The sequence below is a fragment of the Zalophus californianus genome, chromosome 8, assembly GCF_009762305.2.
Source record: "Zalophus californianus isolate mZalCal1 chromosome 8, mZalCal1.pri.v2, whole genome shotgun sequence".
Taxonomy (NCBI): domain Eukaryota; kingdom Metazoa; phylum Chordata; class Mammalia; order Carnivora; family Otariidae; genus Zalophus; species Zalophus californianus.
In genome coordinates this window covers 116,868,983-116,895,072 of record NC_045602.1, presented here as the reverse complement: position 1 = coordinate 116,895,072, position 26,090 = coordinate 116,868,983, and the positions used below count along the sequence as shown (strand labels likewise).

The 26,090-nt window shown below is 40.5% G+C and overlaps 1 protein-coding gene and 1 non-coding gene across 4 annotated transcripts in view; one reads left to right on the top strand and one right to left on the bottom strand.

The window, feature by feature from the left end:
- PHF20 (PHD finger protein 20) overlaps positions 1–26,090 on the bottom strand; it is a 146,001-nt gene that overhangs the window by 105,608 nt on the left and 14,303 nt on the right. For all 3 annotated transcript variants that reach the window (XM_027621550.1, XM_027621551.1, XM_027621552.1), the window contains exon 2: positions 17,366–17,480. In XM_027621550.1, the coding sequence (XP_027477351.1) occupies positions 17,366–17,448 (83 nt within the window). In that variant the 5' untranslated portion in view covers positions 17,449–17,480. The remainder of the gene's footprint in view (positions 1–17,365; positions 17,481–26,090) is intronic.
- On the top strand, positions 9,259–9,390 carry LOC113938836. Its single transcript, XR_003525035.1, has one exon.

The following is a 26,090-nucleotide window of genomic DNA, read 5'->3' as shown; positions in this document are numbered from 1 at the left end:
TGACTCCCCATATTACCACTATCCAACAGAACCTTCTCACTGAAAACTTTCTTTATCTCTGCTCTCCGATATGGTAGCCACTAGCCACACGTGGCTACTGAGCACTGGAACTGTGCCTAGTATGACTGAGGAGCTGAATTTTCAATTTTACTTAAACAGCCACATGTGGCTAGTGGCTACGTTTTTGGACAGCACAGCCCTAGATGAGCTCATCCAGCCTCATGAAAACACATCTGATAAAGAACCATTATCCAAAATATACAAGGAACTCTTAAAATTCAACAATAAGACAAAGAAACAAACAAAAACTGGGCAAAAGACCTTAACAGACACCTCACCAAAGAATACATAGAGATGGAAAACAAGCATATGAAAAGATACCTATTCACCATATTTCGTTAGGGAAATTGCAAAATTTAAAAAACAATGAGATACCACTATTTACCTATTATAATGACCAAAATCTAAAACGTGATTTGGTGATGACACCAAATACTGGTGAGCATGTGGAGTAACAGTAACTCTCATTCACAGGTAGCAGGAATGCAAAATGGTACAGCCATTTTCAAAGAGTTTGGCAGTTTCTTACAGAACTGAACATACCATATGATCTGGCAATCACATGCTATCTTTTTTTTGGGGTGGGGGCTTGAACTAACGATCCTAAGATCAAGGGTTGCACGCTCAGGGCACCTGGGTGGCTCAGTCGGTTAAGTGACTCCTGATCTCAGCTCAGGTCCTGACCTTGGGGTTGTGAGTTCAAGCCCCATGTTGGGCACCATACTGCATGTGGAGCCTACTTTAAAAAAAAAAAAAGTTGCATGCTCTACCGACTGAGCCAGCCAGGCACCCCGCAATCACATTCTTTAGTATTTACCCAAATGAGTTGAAAACTTATGGATAAATAAACTGTGGTACATTCTGACAATGTAATATTATTTAATGTTAAAAAGAAATGAGCTATCAAGCCATGAAAAGACATGAAGAAACCTTAACTGCATATTACTAAATGGAAAAAAAAGCCAATCTGAAAAGGCTACCTACTGAATGTATGTTCAACTGATGACATTATGGTAAAGATAAAACTATGGAGACAGTAAAAAGGTCAGTGGTTGCCAGGGTTTAGGAGACAGCAACACTTGAAGAGGCTTTTTTTTTTTTTTTTAAGATTTTTATTTATTTGACAGAGAGAGACAGCAAGAGAGAGGAACACAAGCAGGGCGAGTGGGAGAGGGAGAAGCAGGCCTCCCGCAGAGCAGGGAGCCCGATGCAGGGCTCAATCCCAGGGCCCCGGGATCACAACCCGAGCTGAAGGCAGACGCTTAATGACTAAGCCACCCAGGCGCCCCAAAGCACAGAGGATTGTTAGGGCAGTGAAACTATTCTGTATAATACTCTAAACAGTGGATATGTGTCATTATAAATTTGTCCAAACCCAAAAATTGTACACCAAAAGTGAACCCTAATGTAAACTACAGAATTTGGGTGATCATGATGGATCAATGTAGGTCCATGAATTGTAACAAATGTACCATTCTCCTGCAGGGTGCTGATAGTGGGGAAAGCAATGAGAGTGTGAGGGGGCAAGGGATGGGCCTTCTCTGTACTTTCTGCTCAATTCTGCTGCAAACCTAAAGCTGCTCTAAAAAATAAAATCTATTTTTTTAAATCCCAAGTACTCACTGCCAATTCCCAAATTTCTATCTCTAACCCAGAGCTCACACCTCAATGCTTGACTCAGTTAGTTATTCAACCATCTGCTCAACAATCTCCATTTGGTTATCTAAAAGGAATGCCATATTTAACATGTCCAAAACCAAATAGCTGATTTTCCCCATTTCAGCAAATAGTAATTCTACTAGTACTTAGACGAAACACCCTTGGAGTCACCCTTGACTCTTCTCTGTCTCTCACAACATCATCTGCAAATCTGTCAGCTATACCTTCAAAAAATACTCAGATTCTGACCACTTCCCATCATTTCCATCACTGCTTTTTTTGTTCAAGCAACTATCACCTTTAATTCAAAACTACTACAGAGCGCCTGGGTGGCTCAGTCGTTAAGCGTCTGCCTTCGGCTCAGGTCATGATCTCAGGGTCCTGGGATCGAGTCCCACATCGGGCTCCGGGCTCAGCGGGAAGCCTGCTTCTCCCTCTCCCACTCCCCCTGCTTGTGTTCCTGCTCTCGCTGTGTCTCTCTCTGTCAAATAAATAAATAAAATCTTAAAAAAAAAAAAATTCAAACTACTACAAAAGACTCACTATTCTCCCTCTTTCTTTCCATGCCTGCCTATAGCATATTCTACACAAAATAACCACACCCACTTTTAATAACTGAAATCAGATAATGTCACTTCCCTGTTTAAAATCTTTCAATGACTTCCTATTACATTCAGAATAAAGTCCAAATCCCCAAGTATGGCCAGATCTGGCTCCTGTTGACATTTGTGGACTCATCTCCTACCTCTGGCACCATTAATCTTTACCCTCCTTGAACATGGCCAGCATGCTGTGCCTTGGTTGCCTCTGCCTGAAACCCTTTTCCCCTGGATATCCACCTGGCTCACTCCCTCACTCACTTTGCATCTCTATTCCAATGTCTCCTTAATAGAAAGATCTTCCCTGAATACCTTCTATATGAAAAAACACCCCTCATACACACACCATGTCAGATTCTTGTCCACTTGTAAGTACTTATTTCTCTTTCTAGCATTTATCACCACCTAACCTTACAGGTATGGGTCTGTTTGTTTATGGTCCATCTACCCCCACCAAATGTCAGCTCCTAAAGATCCGAGACTACATCTGTCTTAATCAAGGCTCTATCTCCAGCACCTAGCGCTGAATGAATGCCTTGGCATAAGACACCTCTGTGAAGCCTTCTAAAATTCCCACAAACGAAATTAACTGTTCTCCCTCAGGGGGTTATAAATGAACTCCATACAGAGTTAAGTATCACTTTATGATATAATTAATTTCAAAAACTTCACTTTCTATCCTAGGTACAAGACACAGCATGGGGATCAGAGTCATACCCTGCCAAACTCAGAAGCCAGACTACCTGGATTCAAGTCCCAAATTCATTACTTACTAGTTGTGCAACTTTGGGCAACTCAGTTAACTGCCCTGTGCCTGTTTCCTCATGTATAAAATGGGAATAATAAAAATACCCACACCTCGTAGTGTTATGAGAATTATACAGGGTGTAACACGTAATGCCTTTAGACTTGTTCCTGGCAAAGAATAAATCCCTCAATAAATGTGAGCTATTAGCAAAGACGTAGGCATGAGAATATATGATTAACATCATTTGCTGGCAATGCTAAAAGCCAGAGCCAAATACCCAAGTGGCCTCTAAACTTCTTGAGGGGCCTACATGATTTTTCTTCATTCCACAGTGTGTAGCTTAGTGTCTGACTCAAAGCAGACACTCAATACATGTATGTGAAAAGCTCAGAAATGAAAAATTATTTTTATTTTTTGTAAGATTTTATTTTTGCAATGTGGGGATCTAACTCACAACCCCGAGATCAAAAGTCACATTCCACTGACTGAGCCAGCCAGGTGCCCCAGTGAAGAATTACTTTTAAAAAAAAAATAAAATAAAGGGAAACAAAAGGATAGTACAAGAAGTGAAGAGGTAAGAAGGAGGAACTCAGACTTGATCAGTGCAAATAATTCTAACAAAACAAAAAAAAAATTAAGAGGAGAGCTAAGGACATTATGCAACTCAGATTTTAAAATCCTTTGTACAAAAAGTGGAAGGAGACCACGATCAACTTATATGGAAACAAAGCAGTGGAAATGTGCCATAGAGTCAGGAAAGCAACAGACAGAAGGAGTTTTTCACCATGTTCTGGGCAAGAAGAGAGAAGGCCAGGCCTACTGTTGGAGGCAGATGGTGCGCTGCTGACAGATGAAGGGAACAAGGCAGAGGGTGGCAGAACTAGCAGTTTCTGTTCTAGCCACCAAACATCATTGCGAGGAGACTGCAGCCTCTCACAAGCTAATCAGTTCATCTGCATAACCCTAGAGGTAAAGTGGGCAGGTAGGATAACACCATCCATAGAGTAGTAAATGGATATCTGGAAAATTGTGCCCCAAAGTGGTAGGTCCAAAATTAAAACACGAATTCTTATCAATAATCCATAGCCTGAATGGTGAGATAAACTGTTTTGAGAACTAACAATCTCCATGGAAAATCTAAATCTGTATTTTACAAACTCCCCTCTCTAAATAATAAAAATTCTAATCCTGTGATTTCTTTGGGACCCTAGAATTTAGAAAGGAAAAGCTGGTTTGGATAATTTACAAACGAATTCTGGTAAGGTATACATAAAACACTTTTCTAACAAAACCAAGTTAAGTCTCAGATTCATCAGTGATTAATCTGTGATCTTAGTAGGGTGCCCAGCTGGCTCAGTTGGAAGAGCACGCGACTCTTAATCTCAGGGTTGTGGAGTTCAAGCCCCACGTTGGGTGTAAAGATTACTTAAAAATAGGGCGCCTGGGTGGCTCAATCGTTAAGCGTCTACCTTCGGCTCAGGTCATGACCTCAGGGTCCTGGGATCAAGCCCCGCATTGGGCTCCCTGCTCAGTGGAAAGCCTGCTTCTCCCTCTCCCTCTGCTGCTCCCCCTGCTTGTGCTCTCTGTCTCTCTCTCTCTGTCAAATAAATAAATAAAATCTTAAAAAAAAAAGATTACTTAAAAATAAAATTAAAAAAAAAAAAACCTGTGATCTTGGGCAAGTCATTTTACTTCTGAGATTCAGTTCCAAATGGCCTTGCTTTTGGGGATTAAATGAGATACCTCATGTAAAGCAATTAAGGCAATTAGCATCATACCTGACACACAACAAATCTCTGATAAATGTTAGCTACCATTGCTATTGTTCAAGCTAAGTATATGTATAGTAGACAAGGTAAGAGAGAAACCAGGCTTCCGTATAAGCATCACAGACAAAATAAATCAAAGATACAGTCCTATTAAAAATATCAAAGCATTAATCCAGAAAGACCCACTCACCCACTCTGGGTCACATTTATATCTTCATATACATCTACTGTCACATGGGTTTTGAAAAATACTTTAACCCTTTTCATGCCTTTTTTTTTTTTCAACCTAGCAGCAAATCCAGGAAATATGGAAGAGCACTCAGAAAAAGATCACGAGGGAAAGGAATCACCTGAGAGGCACAGCCAGTCTTTGGAGTCAGATCAACAGGGGTTCAATCCCAGCTCCACCACACACTAGCTGTGTAATTTAGAACAAAGGACTTTTACCTCTGTGAGCCTTGGTTTCTTCCCTCATTTATAAAATTGAAACAATAAACAACATAGCTTGCAGAGAAGATTTAATGGAGAAGCTGCATATGGGGAGCCTGGCACAGTCAGTCCTGCACATAATTGCTATCTAATTCTGCAATATCAAAAAAAAAAAAAAATTCTCTCCGGCTTAAGATGCAAGCAATCAGAATAACCTAGAAAAATGTTTTCCTACAATCATTTGGAACTTGGTCCACAAATACTTTATTGATTACATATTATATGCCAGGTGCAATTTTCAGGCACTAGAAATATATCAGCAAACAAAATTGATAGCCCACTAATGGCTGCCTTGCAAATGCACCCATCGCATCCTTATCAAGTAGAGAGTAACTGACCCCAGCTACAAAGGCCCTAAACCCATCCAACCTCTGTACCATCTCCACACTTCCTTAGGGCTGCTCCCCGCCAAGGATTGAGTGAGCAGGTATACTAAGACTCTTCGTGAGAGACAAGACTCTTTTGACAGCAACATTGACTTGAGAAATCCCCATCTCCTTTGCCAAAACTTTCTTTTTTTTTTTTTAAAGACTTTATTTATTTATTTGACAGAGTGAGACACAGCGAGAGAGAGAGAACCCAGGCAGGGGGAGTGGGAGAGGGAGAAGCAGGCCCCCCACGGAGCAGGGAGCCCGATGCGGGGCTCGATCCCAGGACCCTGAGATCATGACCTGAGCCGAACACAGACGCTTAACGACTGAGCCACCCAGGCGCCCCTCCTTTGCCAAAACTTTCTGAAAACTGTACTAAATGGAAAACATTCTACCTTCCTTTTCTCTCCCCCGCCAGGGGTAAAGGGGTAAGACTTCCAAGACAGTCCGATAGCTCTCCCAGCCTCTTCCCCTCACTCCCTTACTTCCCCCTTCCCCCTACGGGGGAGTTTCCAAATCAATCAACTGCATTGCTTCTCAGAGAACCCAACCTATCCCACCAGCCCTCAATTAAGCTTGCATTCTAGTAGGAAAGACAGATAAATAAAAAAATAATCAGGAGTACCCGGCTAGCTCAGTCAGTGCAGCATGCGACCCTCGATCTCGGGGTTGTGAGTTTGAACCCCACACTGGATATAGAGATTACATAAAAATAAAATCTTGGGGGACCTGGGTAGCTCAGTCAGTTGGGCATACGACTCTTGACTTTGGCTTGGTCATGATCTCAGGGTCCTGAGATCAAGCCCCACATCAGGCTCTGCGATGAGCCTGAGCCTGCTTAGGATTCTCTCTCCCTCTCCCTCTGCCCCTCCACCCCCGACTTGCAGCATGCACTCATGTGCTCTCTTTCTCTCAAAGAATAAATTAATTAACAAATAAATAAAATCTTAAAAAAATAATAAAATCAAATAATTATATACTGGCAAAGATATAGCATAAGCGAATTCTTTAGGTGTTCTCCTTATCCTGTAAGTTGTGATGCTTATAAGAATCTATAGATGTGTTAAAACTCATAGGCATGTACGCCAAAAAAGGGAGAATTTTACTGTATGTATATAAAAATAATTTAAAATGTAGAAAACTATACTGCAGGAGTATTAAAAAGGAACTCACAGTGGTGCCTGGGTGGCTCAGTCAGTTAAGTGTCCAACTCTTGGTTTCAGCTCAGGTAATGATCTCAGGGTCATGGAGACTGCATAAGATTCTCTCTCCCTACCCCCCTCTAAAATTAATTAATTAATTGATTGATTAAAAATTGAATTTTAGAAATAAAGATTTTCAAAATAAGAGAAAAGGCAAAAAAATCAAAATATAAATTACAAAATAGTAAATTTAAATTGGAAATACCAAAATGAACTCTCAACTTTTAAAAAATTTTCTTAGTTCTACCCATTGAAAAGACCTAAAAGCAATAACATTCTAGCAGCAACAAACACACCCAGTGCCCAGAGCTTTACTTCTAAACACTACCTCCACCGAAAAGGAATTAGGCCTCCTTGGAAAAATGACGGACTCCAGGGAGGAGGATGACATGGGCAAAATAAATGTGGGCCTTCTAAGTAGTGCCAGAAAAAAAGAAAATACTCAAGGACTAATAGAAGTGTGTCAAAAGAACAAAAAACCCGGTTTAAAGGGCCTCCCACTAGCTAAATTTGAGATAATTTTAGCACCAAAGAGAATAATTAATGTAACTGACTGCAACACCACACTAAATAATCTGAGTTTTGGGGATCCTTAAAAATGAAAAAAGAAAGGGGCGCCCGGGTGGCTCAGTCGTTGAGCGTCTGCCTTCAACTCAGGTCGTGATCCTGGGGTCCTGGGATGGAGCCCCGCATCAGGCTCCCTGCTCAGCGGGAAGCCTGCTGCTTCTCCCTTTCCCACTCCCCCTGCTTGTGTTCCCTCTCTTGCTTTGCTTCTCTCTGTCAAATAAACAAATAAAATCTTAAAAAAAAAAAAAAATTTAGTAGGAGTCAGGGCACCTGGGTGGCTCAGTCAATTAAGTGTCCAACTCTTGATTTTAGCTCAGGTCAAGATCTCAGGGTTCTGAGATGGAGCCCCACATTAGGCTCTGCACTCAGGGGGGAGTCTGCCTGAGATTCTCTCTCTCCCTCTCTCTCTGGCCCTCCCCTACAACTAGCCCACAAGAGCTCTCTCTATAAAATAAATATTTTTAAAAATAAAATGTAGGAGTTGGGGGAGAAAAATATTTATTTATTTAAAATTTGGAGTCAGAAACATTAAACACTCTGGAGAATTCTGGTTATTTCAGAAAGGCTATGAACTCAGTCTATCTGGATTCAAATCCCAGTCCTAACCCTGTGTGACCTTGGGCAAATGACTTAATCTCTCTGAGTCTCCTCTGTCTTACTGATAAAATGAAGCAAATAATAGCACCCATATCTCATGGTACTTTTAAGTGGAAAATTAAGTTAGATAATCCATGAATTGCAGAACTACAACTTTAGACTTCTGGTCCTAAAACTTCTTATAAGCTGGCCATAAGGTTTTCATTTTTTTTTAACTTTATTTATTTATTTGAAAGACAGAGAGAGCATGAGCAGGGGGCAGGAGAAGAGGGAGAGGGAGAAGCAGACTCCCCAATGGGCAGGGAGCCCTATGAGAGGCCCCATTCCAGGACCCTGGGATCATGACGTGAGCCAAAGGCAGATGCTTAACCGACTGAGCCACCCAGACACCCCTATAATGTTTTCATTTTTATAGTAGACATAATTAAGAAGAAAACTAGTGGCTGTACTTTCCTAGTAATACGGAATACAAAATACTTCCACAGGAATGATCCTATCTAATCCACATAATCCAATTATAATTCCCCATTTTGCCTACATGCAAACTGGGACTGGGAAAAGTAAAGTAACTTGACCAAGTAAACTCAGCTAGTAATTACAGCATATGAAACTCTAATCCAGAATTCATCACCCTCAATTACAAGCATTTATCAGTACACCAAATAAGGGCTTAACATTTGTAGAAATTACTTACAACCTGAAGTTCACAGGCTGGGCTGTTGATTTTCTTTATTTCTGTTTAGAAAGGCATTCAAGGTAGCCAACTTATCTGAATGTGACTCAAGGACAATTGGATTTCTCTGTGTAGTCACCTGCACCCAAAGGGACCTAGCTATCGAACCCTGAGAACTGATCCTATAGCACTGATACCCCACCCCCAAAAAACTCTGCTTTTGCCCAAATGTCCGCTGCCACTTTACTTATGGCTCCAGTCTCACCTTTTCTGAAAAGTCTGCCCCACTTACCCAGGCCGACTAAGGCTCATCCTTCCCCAGTCCTATACATATTCCTTCCCTTAGCCCCATTCACATTCCTCTAAAACCAGGCCACTCTAGCCACAAGCAGGTCCCTCTGTGCCCCTAACAAGATCTGTTCCCCTGAAGACAACAAAAGTGGGCAGGGCAGCATTCTATTCACTGCCTGACATAGAGCTTGCTAAATTACCACGAAGTGAGTAAATAAGTAAAAAATTTGAAGGGCCTCTCTCCCATGAGGCTGTGTGGGGGTCCCTTTTCTCCTGAGCCAGGGTTAGAGGTCAAGATCAGCTTTTGAGGATCATTGTTGGAGCTGCCACAAGCTGGCAGTCTTGTTTTCCTGCCTTAGACATCTGTAGTTGCAGAGTGCCCACTTGATCTGTATCAGGCATGCTGACCCCACAGCCAGACTAGAGTCTGAAATGGCAGCACTGGGCATGGGGCTTCTGGCTGTCCTTAGATAGTACCAGGTTCTTATTAGTTGATCCTGACCTGTGTTGCCCCAAAAGTAGCTTGGCCCCCTGCCTGCCCCATAGGCAACACCTAACAAACACACCTAGACAGGGTCCATACTGGACGGCAAGGTGCAGGGTGGCGAGGAAGAGCCATGAGTAGGTGCTGGAGAAGAAGGAGCGCTGCAGGCACTGGGGCAAGGAGGTCAGACCTGACACTTGGTACACCAGCCACAAACACAAGCCCTGCTTCTAAGCAGTTAGCTGTGTCTAATCGGACAGCTCAGGCTGCAAGTGAGAAGCTTTCTACCAGCTTCCAAATAATGTTTTAGAAAAGATTTCAAGTTCTAACAGCTTTTCTTCACTAATAAAAGTTCTGAAAACATCTTATTTTCTTCTAAAAGCAATAAACTGCTTTCTGTGGAACTGTGAAAAAAAAAAAAAACTGGAAGCAGGGGTGCCTGGGTGGCATGGCTGGTTGAGCATCCAACTCCTGGGTTTGGGCTCAGGTCATGATCTTAGGCTTGTGAGATCAAGTCCCAAGCTCTGTGCTCTGCGTGGAGTCGGCTTGAGATTCTCTTTTTCCCTCTCCCTCTGCCATTCCCACTTTCGCTTTCTCTCTCTAAAAAATATATTAAATAAATCTTTACAAACAAATTGGAAGTTGGGGCACCTGGGTGGCTCAGTCAGTTAAGCATCTACCTTGGGCTCAGCTCATGATCTCAGGGTCCTGGGATCAAACCCTGCATTGGGCTCCCTGCTCAGTGGGGAGTCTGCTTCTCCCCCTCCCTCTGCTGCTCCCCCTGCTTGTGTTCTCTTGCTCTGTCAATTAAGTAAAATCTTTTCAAAATAAATAAATAAAATTTAAAAATAAAATAAATGGAAGCAAAAAGTTCTACAAAGGTAGAATAACCATCTGAAATATAGTTTATCCACTTGAGAACAGATTATCTATTACATTATACTATAACTAAAAAAATAAAAGAATATATAAAAATCTTATGTACACATAGATCATGCCTATTCTATTTGTATTTATTTACTTATTTATTTATTTGAGAGTGAGAGCATGCACACACATGGAGGGGCAAAGGGGGAGGGAGAGAGACAAGCACTCTGACCTAGATTCAATCCCACGACCATGAGATCATGACCTGAGCCAAAATCAAGAGTCTGACGCTTAACCAACTGAGCTACCCAGGTGCCCCATGCCCATTTTAACAGAATTTTTTTAAGCAATCTCTATACCCAACATGGGGCTCAAACTCACAACCCAAGATCAAGAGTCATATGCTCCACCAACTGAACCAGGCAGACGCCCTATGATCACGCCTATTTTATATATAAGCAATTACAAAAAAGACTACCTTGTTAGGTTGGTAAAACTACAAGTAACTTTTTCATATGTTACTATTTACTATATAAATCATGTTATATTGCTAGCATACTTGAAAAAATATGACATAAGCATAAATAAAATCAAGATAATTAACTTAAGAAAATGAAAATAGCAGAACACTAACTATTAAAGAATTTGAGGGGTATTTGGGTGGCTCAGCCAGTTATGGGTCTGACTCTTGATTTCGACTCAGGTCATGATTTCAGGGTTGGGAGATCAAGCCCCACATCAGGCTCCATGTGGAGCCTGCTCAAGATTCTCTCTCTCCCCCTCTCCCTCTGCTCCTCCTCACCTAATAAAATAATAAAAACTTTTAAAAAGTAAAGTATTTGATTTGAAGTCTAAAATTTATTTTTACCAAAAGGAGTTATTGGCCAGATGCCTAGGTGGCTCAGTCAGATGGGTATCTGCCTTCGGCTTAGGTCATGATCTCAGGGTCCTGGGATCAAGTCCTGCATCAGGCTCCTTGCTCAGCAGGGAACCTGCTTCTCCCTCTGCCTGCTTGTGCTCTCTCTAGCAAATAAACAAAATCTTTAAAAAAAAAAAAACGGGGTGGGAGTATTGGCAAGATTTAGTAAAGCTTCAAGAAACTGTTCCAGATGGGGCACCTGGGTGTCTCAGTCAGTTAAGCACATGACTCTTGGTTTCGGCGCAGGTCATGATCTAAGGGTCCTGGGATCAAGCCCCACATCGGGCTCCCTGCTCTGCAGGAAGCCTGCTTCTGCCTCTGCTGCTCCCCCTGCTTGTGTTCCCTCTCACGCTGTCTCTCTTTGTCAAATAAATCAGTAAAATCTTAAAAAAAAAAACAAAAACTGTTCCGGCGGGGGGGGGGGGGGGGGGAGAATAAACTACCTCATTTCCTAAGACTTCTATAACAACAGACTGAAATTACAAAGGAAGGTGCAAGAAAAGATCAAAACCAAAAGTACTAGTGAACATGGATATCAAAATCCCAAATAAAATATTAGCAAACTTAATCCCATAATTTATTTTTTTTAAAGATTTTATTTATTTATTTGAGAGAGAGAGAGAATGAGAGATAGAAAGCACGAGAGGGAAGAGGGTCAGAGGGAGAAGCAGACTCCCTGCTGAGCAGGAAGCCCGATGTGGGACTCGATCCTGGGACTCCAGGATCATGACCTGAGCCGAATGCAGTCGCTTAACCAACTGAGCCACCCAGGCGCCCAATCCCATAATTTATTATATAAATGACCTAGTAGGGTCTATCCAGGCATGCAGGCAAGAACTGTTCAACATTAGAAAATCTACTAATGTCATATACTATGCTAATACACTGAAGAGACAAAAATGTATACAGTGAATTAATTAGATGTCCAGAAAACATTAGATAAACTCAACAGTCACTCAGGCTAGGGGGAAAAAAAAACAAAAAAACAAAAACAACTTCCAGCAGACAAAGAAGAATCTACTTTAATCTGATTAAACAATCTACCATGATCTTAACATTAAACATCATACTTAATGATGAACCATCACACGTGCTCCTATTAATCAAACAATAAGACACAGAAGGCCACTATCACCACCACCATTTAACACCATGCCAGTGTGGTCCTGGTCAATGAAAACTAGAGAGAGAGAGAGAAGGAAAGAAAACACAGCAAAGATGGAAGGAAGGAAAAGAAATAAGAAGCATAAGGATTGGAAAGTAAGAGGCAATATACCTGTTTGCATATATATGACAGTCTACCTAGAAAATCCAAAAGAACTAATAGGACAAGTATGAAAATGCAGCAAGGTTTCTGGATACAAGTTTAGCATACAAAATTTAACAGCAGTAAACCCTCCCATAACCACCACTTACCACTTTTGCTTTCTCTACCTCCCATCCTTTCGTCCCTTCATATTATCTTTAAAGTCTCAGATAACAAGTCATTTTATTCATGAATATCAGTATGTAATCTCTAAAAAATGAGGATTTTTTTAAGATTTTATTTATTTACTTGACAGAGAGAGACACAGTGAGAGAGAGAACACAAGCAGGGGGAGTGGGAGAGGGAGAAGCAGGCTTCCCGAGGAGCAGGGACTTCGACACGGGACTCGATCCCAGGACCCTGGGACCATGACCTGAGCCGAAGGCAGATTCTTAACAACTCAGCCACCGAGGCACCCCTAAAAAATGAGGACTTTTTAAAAAACATAGCTATATCATTTCCATACCTAAGAGTTAACAATGATGCCTCAATATCATTAATCAATGTTCAAATTTCCAACAATCTCATAAATGTCATAAATCTTTTTTTAGCAGTTGCTTTTAAACTATGATCTCAAGTAGAACGCCTGGGTGGCTCAGTCAGTTAAACTATGAGCTCAGTAAAGTTCACACACTGAATTTGGTCAACAACAACAAAACTCAACAGCATTACCTAACACCACCAAAAACCAAAGAGAAAATGTAATATAAAAGGATCCAGGGATGCCTGGGTGGCTCAGTAGGTTGGGCATCCAACTCTTGGTTTCAGCTCAGGTGATGATCTCAGGGTCATGGGATCAAGCCCCACATGGGGCCCCATGCTCAGCACAGAGTCTGCTTGAGATTCTCTGTCTCTGTCCTCCCCCCACTCACACACACTCTCTCCTCCCTCTCTCTCTCTCAAATAAATACAATCTTGAAAAAAAATAAAAAAAGATCCACTCACAAGGGGTACCTGGGTAGCTTAATCAGTTAAGTGTGGGACTCTTAATTTCAGCTCAGGTCATGATCTCAGAGTTGTGATCTCAGGGTCGTGAGACTAAGTTCAGGGTGGGGCTCTGCACTGGGCATGCAGCCTGCTTAAGATACTCTTTTTGCTCTCCAATAAAAGAAAAAAGATCCATTCACAGAAGCAACAAGCACTAAAAGGTACTTAGGAATAAGTCTAATAGATAACATGTAAAAGCTTTATGGAGGTTATAAAACATTACTTAAGTTTATAAAAGAAAATGTGAATAAGTACAAAAACATAATATTCTAGGGCACCTGCGTGGCTCAGTTGGTTAAGCGTCCAACTCTTGATCTCTGCTCAGGTCATGATTTCAGGGTCCTGGGACCAAGCCCCGTGTCAGGCTCCTTACTCAGCGGGGAATCTGCTTAAGGGTTCTCTCTCCCTATCCCTCTGCCCCTCCCCCTGTTCACACCCTCTCACACATGCACGTTCTCTCTTTCTCTCTCTAAAATAAATCATTTTTAAAATAAAATAAAATAAAAATTCACATTAAACGTAAAGGTCTACACCTGAAATTAATGTAACACTGAATGTCAATTATACTTCAATTTTTAAAAAAATAAGAGTAGGGACGCCTGGGTGGCTCGGTCAGTTAAGCATCTGCCTTCAGCTCAGGTCATGATCCCAGGGTCCTGGGATCGAGTCCCGCATCGGGCTCCCCGCTCGGCGGGGAGCCTGCTTCTCCCTCTCCCTCTGCCTGCCGCTCCCCCTGCTTGTGCTCTCTCTCTCTCTCTGACAAATAAATAAATAAAATCTTAAAAAAAGAAAAAATAAGAGTAAAGGTCTAAGAATACAACAAATAAAATAAAGCACAAAGGGGCAAAATCTGTCTTAACAGCTATCAAGACTTACTTTAAAGCAATGTGAATTAGATAATGTGTTGCTATTACCACCAGAGTAAATATAAATTAATAGAATAGAATGAAGAGCTAAGAAGAGACCCATGTTATGTATGGAACTTGGTATACAGAAGTGGTATTACAGATCAGTGGGGAAAGACTGTCCTATAAAAGATGTTGGGGCAACTGATTATTTAAAACATGAATAAAAAAAATTAGACCAAGTTCATCCCATACATGAGATCAATTCTAGGTAAATAAAGATCAAAATGTGAAAAGCAAAACTTTAAAACTTTTAGAAGAATTCAGGAGAGTATTATGTGCCATGAAAGATACCAGAAACAAACTGAAAAGACAAGCTACAGACTGAAGATTTGTGCAATACAAACCGACAAAGAATTAGAATCCATAACATATTAGTAAAACCCTAATAAGTCACTCAGAAAAGACAAATAGGAAAAAGCAAGTCAGAGAACACACATAATAGAAAATGCTCAACCTTATGAGAAGTATGGGCGACATAGAATAAAACAATGTTTCATAACCAACAGATTGGCAAAACCAGAAAGTCTATAAAAAGCAAGGATTGATAAGGACATGGAAAAACAGGAAGTTTTATGCACTACCATGGGGTGTAATTTAGTAGAAGCATTTTGGAGATAAACTTGACAATTTCCAGTAAAACTGAAAATGTGTATATCATATTACTCAACAAATTTACTGGAGTAGGGCTTATCAAACAGCAGTTCATGACCCATTAGATTATAAAACCAAATTAAAGATTCTAGACCAGCAATTGTGCATATGTTCAGGAAACATACATACAACATAGAGGAAAAACATCAGAATACAATGCATGTCCTAAGGTTAAGGACTGTTTCTAAAACTTTTTGCTTCAGTTAAATTTATATGTGTATATGGATGGGTACTACACTGGATTTAAAATATATTTCTTACTATAAGTTGCAATAAAAAAGGTTTGAAAGCTACTGCCCAAGAAGTATTCTTGCAAATGGACACACAAAAAAGTCATTTACAGAGACGTTCACAATAGCACTGTGTTAGTTTTTTTTAATTTATTTATTTATTATTTTTAGTAATCTTTACACTAACGTGGGGCTCGAACTCATGACTGTAAGATCAAGAGTGGCACACTCTTCTGACTGAGCTAACCAGACACCCAGCAACACTACGTTTAAAGTGGAGAAACTAGAGGGGCGCCTGGCTCCCTAAGTAGGTAGAGCATGTGACTCTTGACCTCCTGGTTATTAGTTCAAGCCCCACATTGGGCCTAGAGCTTACTTTAAAATAAATAAAGTGAAAAACTGGAATCTAAATGTCTATCAGTAGGAAACTGGATAAAGAAAATATATATATTTGTTTAATATGGTATATTCATACAACAGAACTCTATACAGAAGTTAGGATGAGTACCTTACATACTAGTATGGGTAAATCACACAAACATAAGCTAAAGAAAAGAAACAAACAATAAAAGTTATATTCATTTTTAAAATACCTAAAGTGATTCTAACTATTACTTATGAATACATACATATAGTAAAAATATAAAAACATGGACAGAAAGGATACAACCAACTTCGGGGTGCTGGTTGCCTCTATGGAACACAGAAGGGGAATTGAATCGGTAAGGTATAAAAGATACTTGCATTAAATCAGAAATGTTTTATGTCCTTAATTTTTTAAACATAAATATAATAAAACAAAATGTTTTATTTATTCGGGGTGACATTAATTTATTAACAAATCTTAATATTAAATTTTTATATACTAATTCATTGTATTAACATTTAATATTTATTTATTCTGAGTGATAAGTATACAGATTATTTTATGGCTAGCTGTACTTTTTTACTTTTTCTATATTTTAATTTTTTCCACATTTTTAAAAAGAATTCTCCCCTTGATTAAGTTGCCTTAAAAAGAGCTGAGGGAAAACAAAAAAGGGAAATAATTATAGATAATACAAACAGCCTAAAACAACTAGGTGTTCAAAATGTCCATAATTCATATATCAAATTTTCTATCCCCAAAAGGCAGCAGAGACATTTCCTGCCCCAGTCAACATTTCCCTGCTTCTCTTTTCCCCTCTCTTCTCTTCCTACACCCCAGCAATTGGTCAGCTTATTTTGAGAAAACTCCCCCAAAGGACTACACTCTTCCTTAGGAAAACTCAGAAAGGCTTGAGTTCTGAAACCCCCACCTTTACCTTAAGCATTAACAAATGACCAAATTCCAAGACGTTCTCAACAACCATCATTTTACAGTTGGTAAGGAAGGCCTTTCTCCACATATTCTAATTTTTGATTCTCAGAAAAACTCAGGTTGATATTACTACTACCCACACGTTTATAGATGAAGTTGATGCTCAAAGTAGTAATTACCACCCAGAGTTCACAAGTCAATGACAAGTCAGGACTACAACCCTCAGTCCTAAAGTTAATCACCCCTACAGAATGATGACTACATTTCAACCATAACACACATCCAGAAAACAGGAGGGGTTGTTCACAACACACAAACTATTCCAATCTAATACCTTTCCTTCATTCTTCCATCCCTGATCTTTCCGCTCTTCTTCCACACAGGCAGCCAAGAGCAAGAGAGCTGGCACTTTTAACTCTTCCCTGCCATCCATGCTTCTTTTTCCCATCACTCCATCCCCCAAACAGGCAGGAAGGGGAAACAAGTATTAACAAGTAGTCACTGGGTGGTCTCCATGACACAAGGATCCCAGCACCAAAAAGAAAGTACATTTCCACAGCTCTAGGCTTAAGTCTCCTTCTACCTTCCAAGAGTCAGGGAACAAGAAAACACTACAGCAAAGCCCAGGCTACCCCTCTTTATCAATGCTAGCAGAAGGAATTTAATTAACAGAAAAATGTAAAAGTACCAGTTTTTTAATCGGTCCCGGGCTTCCAACTGGGCTCCCACTTCAAAGCTGATTCCTCGTCTGTTAGGTGGATGCTTTGTCATTTTCAGTCATCAGCGGGGCTGCCTTTATTCTCCTGAAAAAGCCAATTAAATATTTATGAAACTTAGGCAAAGTCGGCCCAGAGTGTAGCATCACTCACTACACATAAAAGACAAACAAGCATTATTCAAAACAAAAAGCTCCAGGAAACCCTGCCAGTGGCTTCTTTCAAGCCTGCTCTCATCCTAACACAGGTGTGCCCTCCACTGGCTCCTCCTTCTCTATTATGCAGTATCCTGTAGCTCGAGGAATTGTGAGGAGACCCCCACTTAACAATGCTGACCAAGGGCTCACTTAAAGGGGCACCCCTCAGAACTCCAAAACAAAATAATTGATCTCCAGGTTAAATACAATCATTTGCTAATGCATTCAACAAGTATCTGCTGAAAGACTAGAAAAAACGGTCAAGACCAAAAGAGACAGAGTTCCTGTCCTCATGAAGCCTCTAGTCCACTGGGGGAAGACAAAAAAAGTAGCCAATAAACAGATGAATAACTACAAGCTGCAACTCCTATGAATTTTAAGTAATACAAAAGAAGTAAACAAAAGCTGAGACACTGATTTCTGGCCCTATTTGCGAGGCTGGACAAGGAAGAACTATTATGTTCTTTGTTCTATTTATATTTTCTGCCTCTTCTTGACTTCATTCTGACAATTTATATTTTCCTAAGTAATTCTTTATCAAATCTTTGGATACTGGGATTGGTGGTCATTTTCTATATGAATAAAATTTATCTTTAGGGATCAGAGGTGGTTCTGATGGAAAATGTAGCCACTCTGAGCTCTTAGGGCACATTCACACAGCAAGCTACCTCAAACTGCATTTTCCCCCACTAAACTTTGGGTCCCAAAAGCTTATACTGCTTAAGTAACACCAGAGCACTGCCAAGGCAACATCTGCCTCATACCAGAAACATATCTTGGCAATGGACTGACTGGAAAAATCACACAAGTGGATCCTCATACCTGATGTGTAATGCCATCACATCTTAGAAAGAATTTGTCTGCAGTACATTACATGAAAGGCAGGATCCCAAATTACACCCCTTTGAGCTCACATTAAAACTCATGTATGTGTGGGACACCTGGGTGGCTCAGTCAATTAAGTGTCCAACTCTTGGTTTCAGCTCAGGTCATGATCACAGGGTCCTGGGATCAAGCCCCATGTTGGGCTCCCCCTTCCCCTACCTGTGCACACGCTTTCTCTTTTTTTTAATAATTTTGTATTGTTATGTTAATCACCATACATCATTAGTTTTTGATGTAGTGTTCCATGACTCATTGTTTGTGCATAACACCCAGTGCTCCACGCAGAATGTGCCCTCTTTAATACCCATCACCAGGCTAACCCATCCCCCCACCCCCCTCCCCTCTAGAACCCTCAGTTTGTTTTTCAGAGTTCATCATCTCTCATGGTTCGTCTCCCCCTCTGACTTACTCCCCTTCATTCTTCCCCTCCTGCTATCGTCTTTTTTTTCTTAACATATATTGCATTATTTGTTTCAGAAGTACAGATCCGTGATTCATCAGTCTTGTACAATTCACAGTGCTCACCATAGCACATACCCTCCCCAATGTCTATCACCCAGCCACCCAATCCCTCCCACCCCCACACCACTCCAGCAACCCTCAGTTTGTTTCCTGAGATTAAGAATTCCTCATATCAGTGAGGTCATATGATACATGTCTTTCTCTCATTGACTTATTTCACTCAGCATAACACCCTCCAGTTCCATCCACGTCGTTGCAAATGGCAAGATCTCATTCCTTTTGATGGCTGCATAATATTCCATTGTGTATATATACCACATCTTCTTTATCCATTCATCTGTCGATGGACATCTTGGCTCTTTCCACAGTTTGGTTATTGTGGACATTGCTGCTATAAACATTGGGGTGTACGTACCCCTTCGGATCCCTACATTTGTATCTTTGGGGTAAATACCCAGTCACACTCTTGCTCTTTATAAAATAAATTAAATAAATCTTTAAAACTCATGTGTGTTTAGGGGCACCTGGGTGGCTCAGTCGTTTAAGCACCAGACTTGATTTCGGCTGAGGTTATGATCTCAGGGTCGTGAGATTGAGCCCCACATCAGGCTTTGCAATGGGTGTGGAGCCTGCTTAAGATTCTCTCTCTCCCTCGCCCTCTGCCCCCCCCGCTCGTGCTTTCTTTCTCTCTCCAAATAATAAATTCTTTTAAAAAATAAAAAAAGGGCTGGTAGAAAAAACAGGTTGTAGGTGATTGTTCTTTTCCTTTTATTAATTTTTTTAAGTAATCTCTACATCCAACATGGGACTTGAACTCACAACCCTAAGATCAAGAGTCACATGCTCTACCAACTGAGCCAGCCAGGTGCCCCTGTTCTTTTCCTTTTAAACAGTTTCATAGGGGGACGCCTGGGTGGCTCAGTCGTTAATTGTCTGCCTTGGGCTCAGGTCATGATCCCAGGGTCCTGGGATGAAGCCCCGCATTGGGCTCCCTGCTCCACGGAAAGCCTGCTTCTCCCTCTGCCTCTGCTGCTCCCCCTGCTTGTGTTCCCTCTAGTGTTCTCTGTCAAATAAATAAATAAAATCTTAAATAAACAAACAAACAAACAGTTTCATAGGGACACCTGGGTGGTTCAGTTGGTTAAGTGTCTGCTCTCGGCTCAGGTCATGATCCCGGGGTCCTGGAATCAAGTCCCACGTTGGGCTCCTTGCTCAGTGGGAAGCCTGCTTCTCCCTCTGCCTGCCGCACCCCCTGCTTGTGCTCTCTCTCTCTCTCTCAAATAAATAAAATCTTTTAAAAAAAAAAGTTTCATAAACTTAAAGATTTTCACAATAGAAATTTTCCATAAGAAAAAAAAACATGCAATTTGAATGATGAACCATCCACTAAACAACCAGTTCAGAAGGGCTGATACCTGGGAACACACAAAGCAAGTCAAATGAAGGCAGGAATGGTTGACAGTTGTATTAAAGAAGCTGAAACATTCTAATAAACTGAAAAGTTACTATGTTAAGAAGGAGTGTCTCCAGTATAAGGACCCTAGAAAGGGAGAGTCAGAGGTCTGACTGGCTTTACCTAACACTTTCCAGGAAAATGAGATAGCAAATCTGCTGAGTAAATTCAATCAGTCTAAGTTTTCATTTTGGGGGCACCTGGGTGGCTCAGTCATTAAACGTCTCTGCCTTCGGCTCAGGTCATGATCCCAGTGTCATGGGATGGAGCCCCATATCAGGCTCCCTGCTCAGCGGGGAGCCTGTTTCTCCCCTCCAGCTTCCCCCTGCTTGTGTTCCCTCTCTTGCTGTCTCTGTCAAATAAATAAATAAATAATCTTAAGAAAAAAAGTTTTCATTTTGCTTGATTGACAAATACCACCTCAAATTATCTATCTTTTTATCCCTGATTTCATGCATAAGTAATACACATTAATTGTTTGGCCTCCCAGATTATATGAAAAAGTAATGCCAGGGCTGCCTGGCTGGCGCAGTAGGTAGAGCATGCCACTCTTGATCTCAGGATTGTAAATTCAAGCCCCACATTGGGTATAGTGGTAAACTTAAAAATTGGGTAAACTTAAAAATTAAAAAATTTAAAAAAAAGAAAAAGAATAAGTGATGCCAAACAAGAAAGGCAGAGTGCCACTGAACACTCACTGAGCTACTACTATTTGTCAGACTTTATGCAGGGGGACAGCTCTCTTTTATAGAGGCTATGTATATAATGTAATGGGATTAAATGCTTGGCCTTGAATCCCCAGATCCACCCCACTAGCTGAATGAATTTGGGTAAATTACTTAACCCCTCTGAATTTGTTTCCTCTCCTTAAAAGGGGTTAGCGGTGATAACAGTACCTATCTCCAGGCAGTGGGTGTGAGGATTAAATGAGATAATCCATTTAAGGGGCACAGGACTGGTACAAAGTAAGGACTATAAAGGAATTATTAGTTGTTAATAATTCTATTATTACAAATGAGGAAATTATGCTTAAAGTAATTTGGCTAAGGTTCAGGTGCTAAATGACAAGCCCCAGAACAAAAGCTCAGGTCCGCTTGATTTCTGAATTAATTCTTTCACCACACAAATTCTCCCCAGGTACCCTAGGAGGCCTTCCATTAAAATACAGGAGTGTGGAAGGAAGGCAGTAAATGAATGAAGATGAGCAAATTATTCCCAGTGCCTCAAAGAAAAAAAAAAAAAAAAAAGGAAAAGGAAAAGAAAGAAACAATTCCTCTTGAGGCTGAATTGTCAGGTCTTCCTTACCATGAACTAAAACCTGTTTCATTCTAACTCTGACCCACTTGTTTGAAGTTTCACTCTCTGGTACTGATGAGGAAGCAGAAGCTGAAGACAAATCATAAACTGATACCCTGCAACCTCTTCCCTCACCTCCACTCCTGGGTGGGGTTAAGTGTGACATTCTTCCAGGAAGCTCCTAACTTAATGTTAATGCTTTACTAGAAGGAAAAACATCCATAGCTTGAAAATAGCAAGGACTCCAGGATCCTGAGAGTCTTCTTTAACATATGAAAGTCATTTTGGCCACCTTCCTTTTTCCTCGCCTCCCTCAACTCCCAAGTATATAATCAGCCACCCCTCACAACCCCAGCTCTTCCTGTCGAAGGGCCCTGTCCCCGTGCTTTAATAAAACCACCATTTTGCACCAAGGACGTCGCAAGAATCTTTCTTGGCCGTTGGCTCCAGACCTCACCCCACCAAACCTCACCTACCTTCCTAAACTACATCAGTACAACAAAGAATAAGATGAAGGATTAATCTGACTTTTGTGTCCCATCCCCAATCTTCCCTCACACCACTGTGGTGGCAGCGTTTGTTTTTAGATTTCACATTAAATCATTCAACAATTCATTAGTGAGTACTGTCAGTAAGGCATTGTGCTGGAAATTAGGAATAAGAAATCCAATTTATAGTCCCTGCTCCAGTTCACTCACAACACAAACACTGGAAAGAGATGAACAAACTCTAGCAAGGGGAATGACACCCAAGAAATCATCTAAAAGTCTCAATTTAATTTTGTTGTTGTTTTTAAGTAAGCTCTACGCCAAACATGGGGCTTGAACTCACAACCCTGACATCGTAAGTCGCATGCTCTACGGATTTAGGCAGCCAGGCACCATAAAGTCTCAATTTAATTTGACAACATTAACAAATAAAAAAGAGTTCAAGACAGAAGCAGGAATTTAAAAAAAAAAAAAAAAGCTACCCAAGAAGTACTTTTTTTTTAACTTCTCACACTTAGTTTTAAACACAGATTGTTCTCAAGATGCCAAAGGGCCAAGATTCTATAGCTTTCAACTTATCCATTCTTCAGGCCCTTAGCTATTCTTCCAAAAATCTCCAGCTTCCAAAATTAAGAGTTAAAGGGAATACATTCAATAAGGACATGGAGGAAAACTAAGAGAAAAAAATCTTATGCAATCTCTATTTATACAGGATCCCATTTTAAAGACCTTGACAGGACTTTAAATTACTCCTTTACATTTAAATTTTCCTACAATGGGAACTCACTGCCACAAAGGAGACATAAAGCCTTATTTCCTTAAGTACAGTATTCATAGTCAACGCTCCTGTTATCAGGAATAATGAAAGCTTTAAGTGTATGCTGTGTAAGACTGTTTAAAAGGCACTTTCAGAAACTGGGGGAAAACAGCTACCACGCATATGACAAGGAGCTAACTTCCTATATTAACAAAGAGTGCATACAAACCAAGAACAAAGTCAACTTACTTAAAAGTGGGCAAAGTATAAGAACTGGCAGATTATTGGGGAGGGGGGAGATAATACAAAGGTCTAATAGCATATTATATTCTATCTACATAACCTCACCCTAAATTAAAGGAAATACAAATCAAAGTAAAAAATTTTCAGTTCTAAGGCAAAAAAATTTAAAGGTGGGATAACCAGTGTTTGCAGGGATGAGGAGAAAAAAGCATCCAAATGCACTACTGGTAGAAGCATAAATTGGAAAAGCTTTTCTAGAGGCAACTTGGCACAATCTACAAAAATACACATGGGGCGCCTAGCTGGCTAAGTCGGAAGAGTGACTCTTGATCTCGGGGTCATAAGTTCAATCCCCATGTTGGGAGTAGAGATTACTTAAATAAAAAATACACATATCTGCAACGCAGCAGTCCCACCGCCAGTCACTTACCCTACAGATAATCCCCCAAAGTCTGCCAAATTACCTGTAACATGATCAATATAGCTCTGTAATTTCTGCAGCTAATATGTCCAACAAGAGACCTCGTTAAATGAATTATGGTTCACCTATACAACAGAATGTTGTACAGCCATTAAAAGGAGTAATGGCAATCAGTAGATGCTGATATAGAGCCATCTGTAAGACATATTGTCAAGTAAAAAGGGCATGGTATAGAGGCATGTGTATGGTATTACCCTTTCAATGTAAACAAACATAGACACATCTATTATAGCATATGCATAAAATTATTTCTTAAAAGGAACAAAGAAACTTTTTTTTAAAAAAAGATTTTATTTATTTATTAGAGAGAGAGAGAGAGAGAGGGGTGAGGGGCAGAGGAAGAAGCTAAACAAGGAGCCCAATGCGGGGGTTTGATCCTGGAACTCCAGGATCATTACCTGAGCCAAAGGCAGACAATTAACTGACTGAGCCACCCTGGCGCCCGAGAACTAAGAAACTGTTTAAGTAGTTCCCTTCATGAGAGGAATGGAGCATGGAAATGTAACTTCATTTTTTATCTTACTATATACCTTAAGAATGTATTGGGTGCCTGGGTGGCTCAGATGGTTGGGCGTCTGCCTTCAGCTCAGGTCATGATCCTGGAGTCCTGGGATTGAGTCCCGCATCAGACTCCCTGCTCCTTGTGAGTCTGCTTCTCCCTCTGCCTTTCTCTCTCTGTCTCTCATGAATAAATAAATAAAAATCTTAAAAAAAAAAAAAAAAAAGAATGTACTTTTTTTTGTCGGCAGTGATTATCTAGTTAGTAAGATTTTAATTTTGGATTACTTCTTTATTACTTTTTATGTTTTTTAATATTACTTAAATATACAAAAGTCCTTTCATTCTTATACTGTCTTACCAGACCTTCATAACTGCCAAGTGATCTAGTTAGAACTGTATGTGATGTTCCCATGGCACAGAAAGAAAACTGAGGTGCAGAGGAGCTAGCCGCTTCAGAGGTCCTCCAAAGCAGCAGACATCCTGGGATGCTGGGTGCCTCAGTCGGTTAATCATCAGGTCATGATCCCAGGGTCCTGGGACAGAGTCCCAAATTGGGCTCCTTGCTCAGCAGGGAGCCTGCTTTTCCCTCTGCCTGCCGCTCCCCCTGCTTGGGCTCTCTCTCTCTGACAAATAAATAAATTTTAAAAACCTTAAAAAAAAAAAAAAAGCAGGAGATATCCTTCTTATAACATGTAACAGGATTTTCCCAAAAATACATAAACTACTTCTTAAAGGCCCTTCTTCTCTCCCCTACCAAAGTTGTTAGGGTGCTTATTACATTCATGCCTTTAGATATAAACTTAATTTGAATACAGACAGGAAGATTAAGTAATTGGATGCTTTAATGTTGTGTCAGAATTATCACACCATTATATAACAAGCAGAAATATTTAATTTTTCAGAAAGGACAAAACCTAAGACTGGCCCAGCTGTGGGGAAACTGAACATCTGAACCACTGCCTAGGGCCCTGACCATGGCCATCTTTTTATTACCTCAATCTGCAGATTGAGGAACAAGCTATAAAACTGCTTATACACTTGGACTCAGTAACTTCAATGTGAAGAATACAGCCCAGGATAAAAATAAATCATTTGTAAAAACGAGAAAAAAAATAGCTCTTTAGATAAAATTCTGGGGAAACTAGATATAGTTCACATGTTTAAAAACAAGAGAATATCGGGGCACCTGGGTGGCTCAGTTGGTTAAGCATCTGACTCTTGATTTTGGCTCAGGTCATGATCTCAGGGTTATGAGATCAAGCCTGCTTGGGATAGTCTCTCTCTCTCTCTCTCTCTCTCTCTCTCCCCCCCTTCCCCCCTCCCCCTGACACTTCTGCTCTCTCTCAAAAAAACAAAAAACCAAGAGAATATTTTTTTTAAATATTTTATTTATTTATTTGAGAGAGAATGAGAGATAGAGAACACGAGAGGGAAGAGGGTCAGAGGGAGAAGCAGACTCCCTGCCGAGCAGGGAGCCCGATGTGGGACTCGATCCTGGGACTCCAGGATCATGACCTGAGCCGAAGGCAGTTGCTTAACCAACTGAGCCACCCAGGCGCCCCCAAGAGAATATTTAAATAAAACCTAATGTAGTAGGATTACACTCTAAGCTCCATTAGGGAAAGGAATGACTGATGCTCAACAGATGCATAATAAATGAACTAAAAAATAAAATGACAAGGATGTGAACTAACTTTACAAAAGAACAGACAGAAAATATCCTTAGGCAGACTAACAAGACCTACATAAAAAAATTTATAATGATAATAACAATAGCTAACTCTACATATATTAAGTCATGTAATCCTTACAGCAACTACAGAAGTAGCTACCATTATTAATCCTCACAGCAAAAATGAGAAACAGAGGAACAAAGGAAAGTTAGGGACATCCTAGGACACCCGTATGGTAAGAGGCTGTGCCAAGATTTGAAC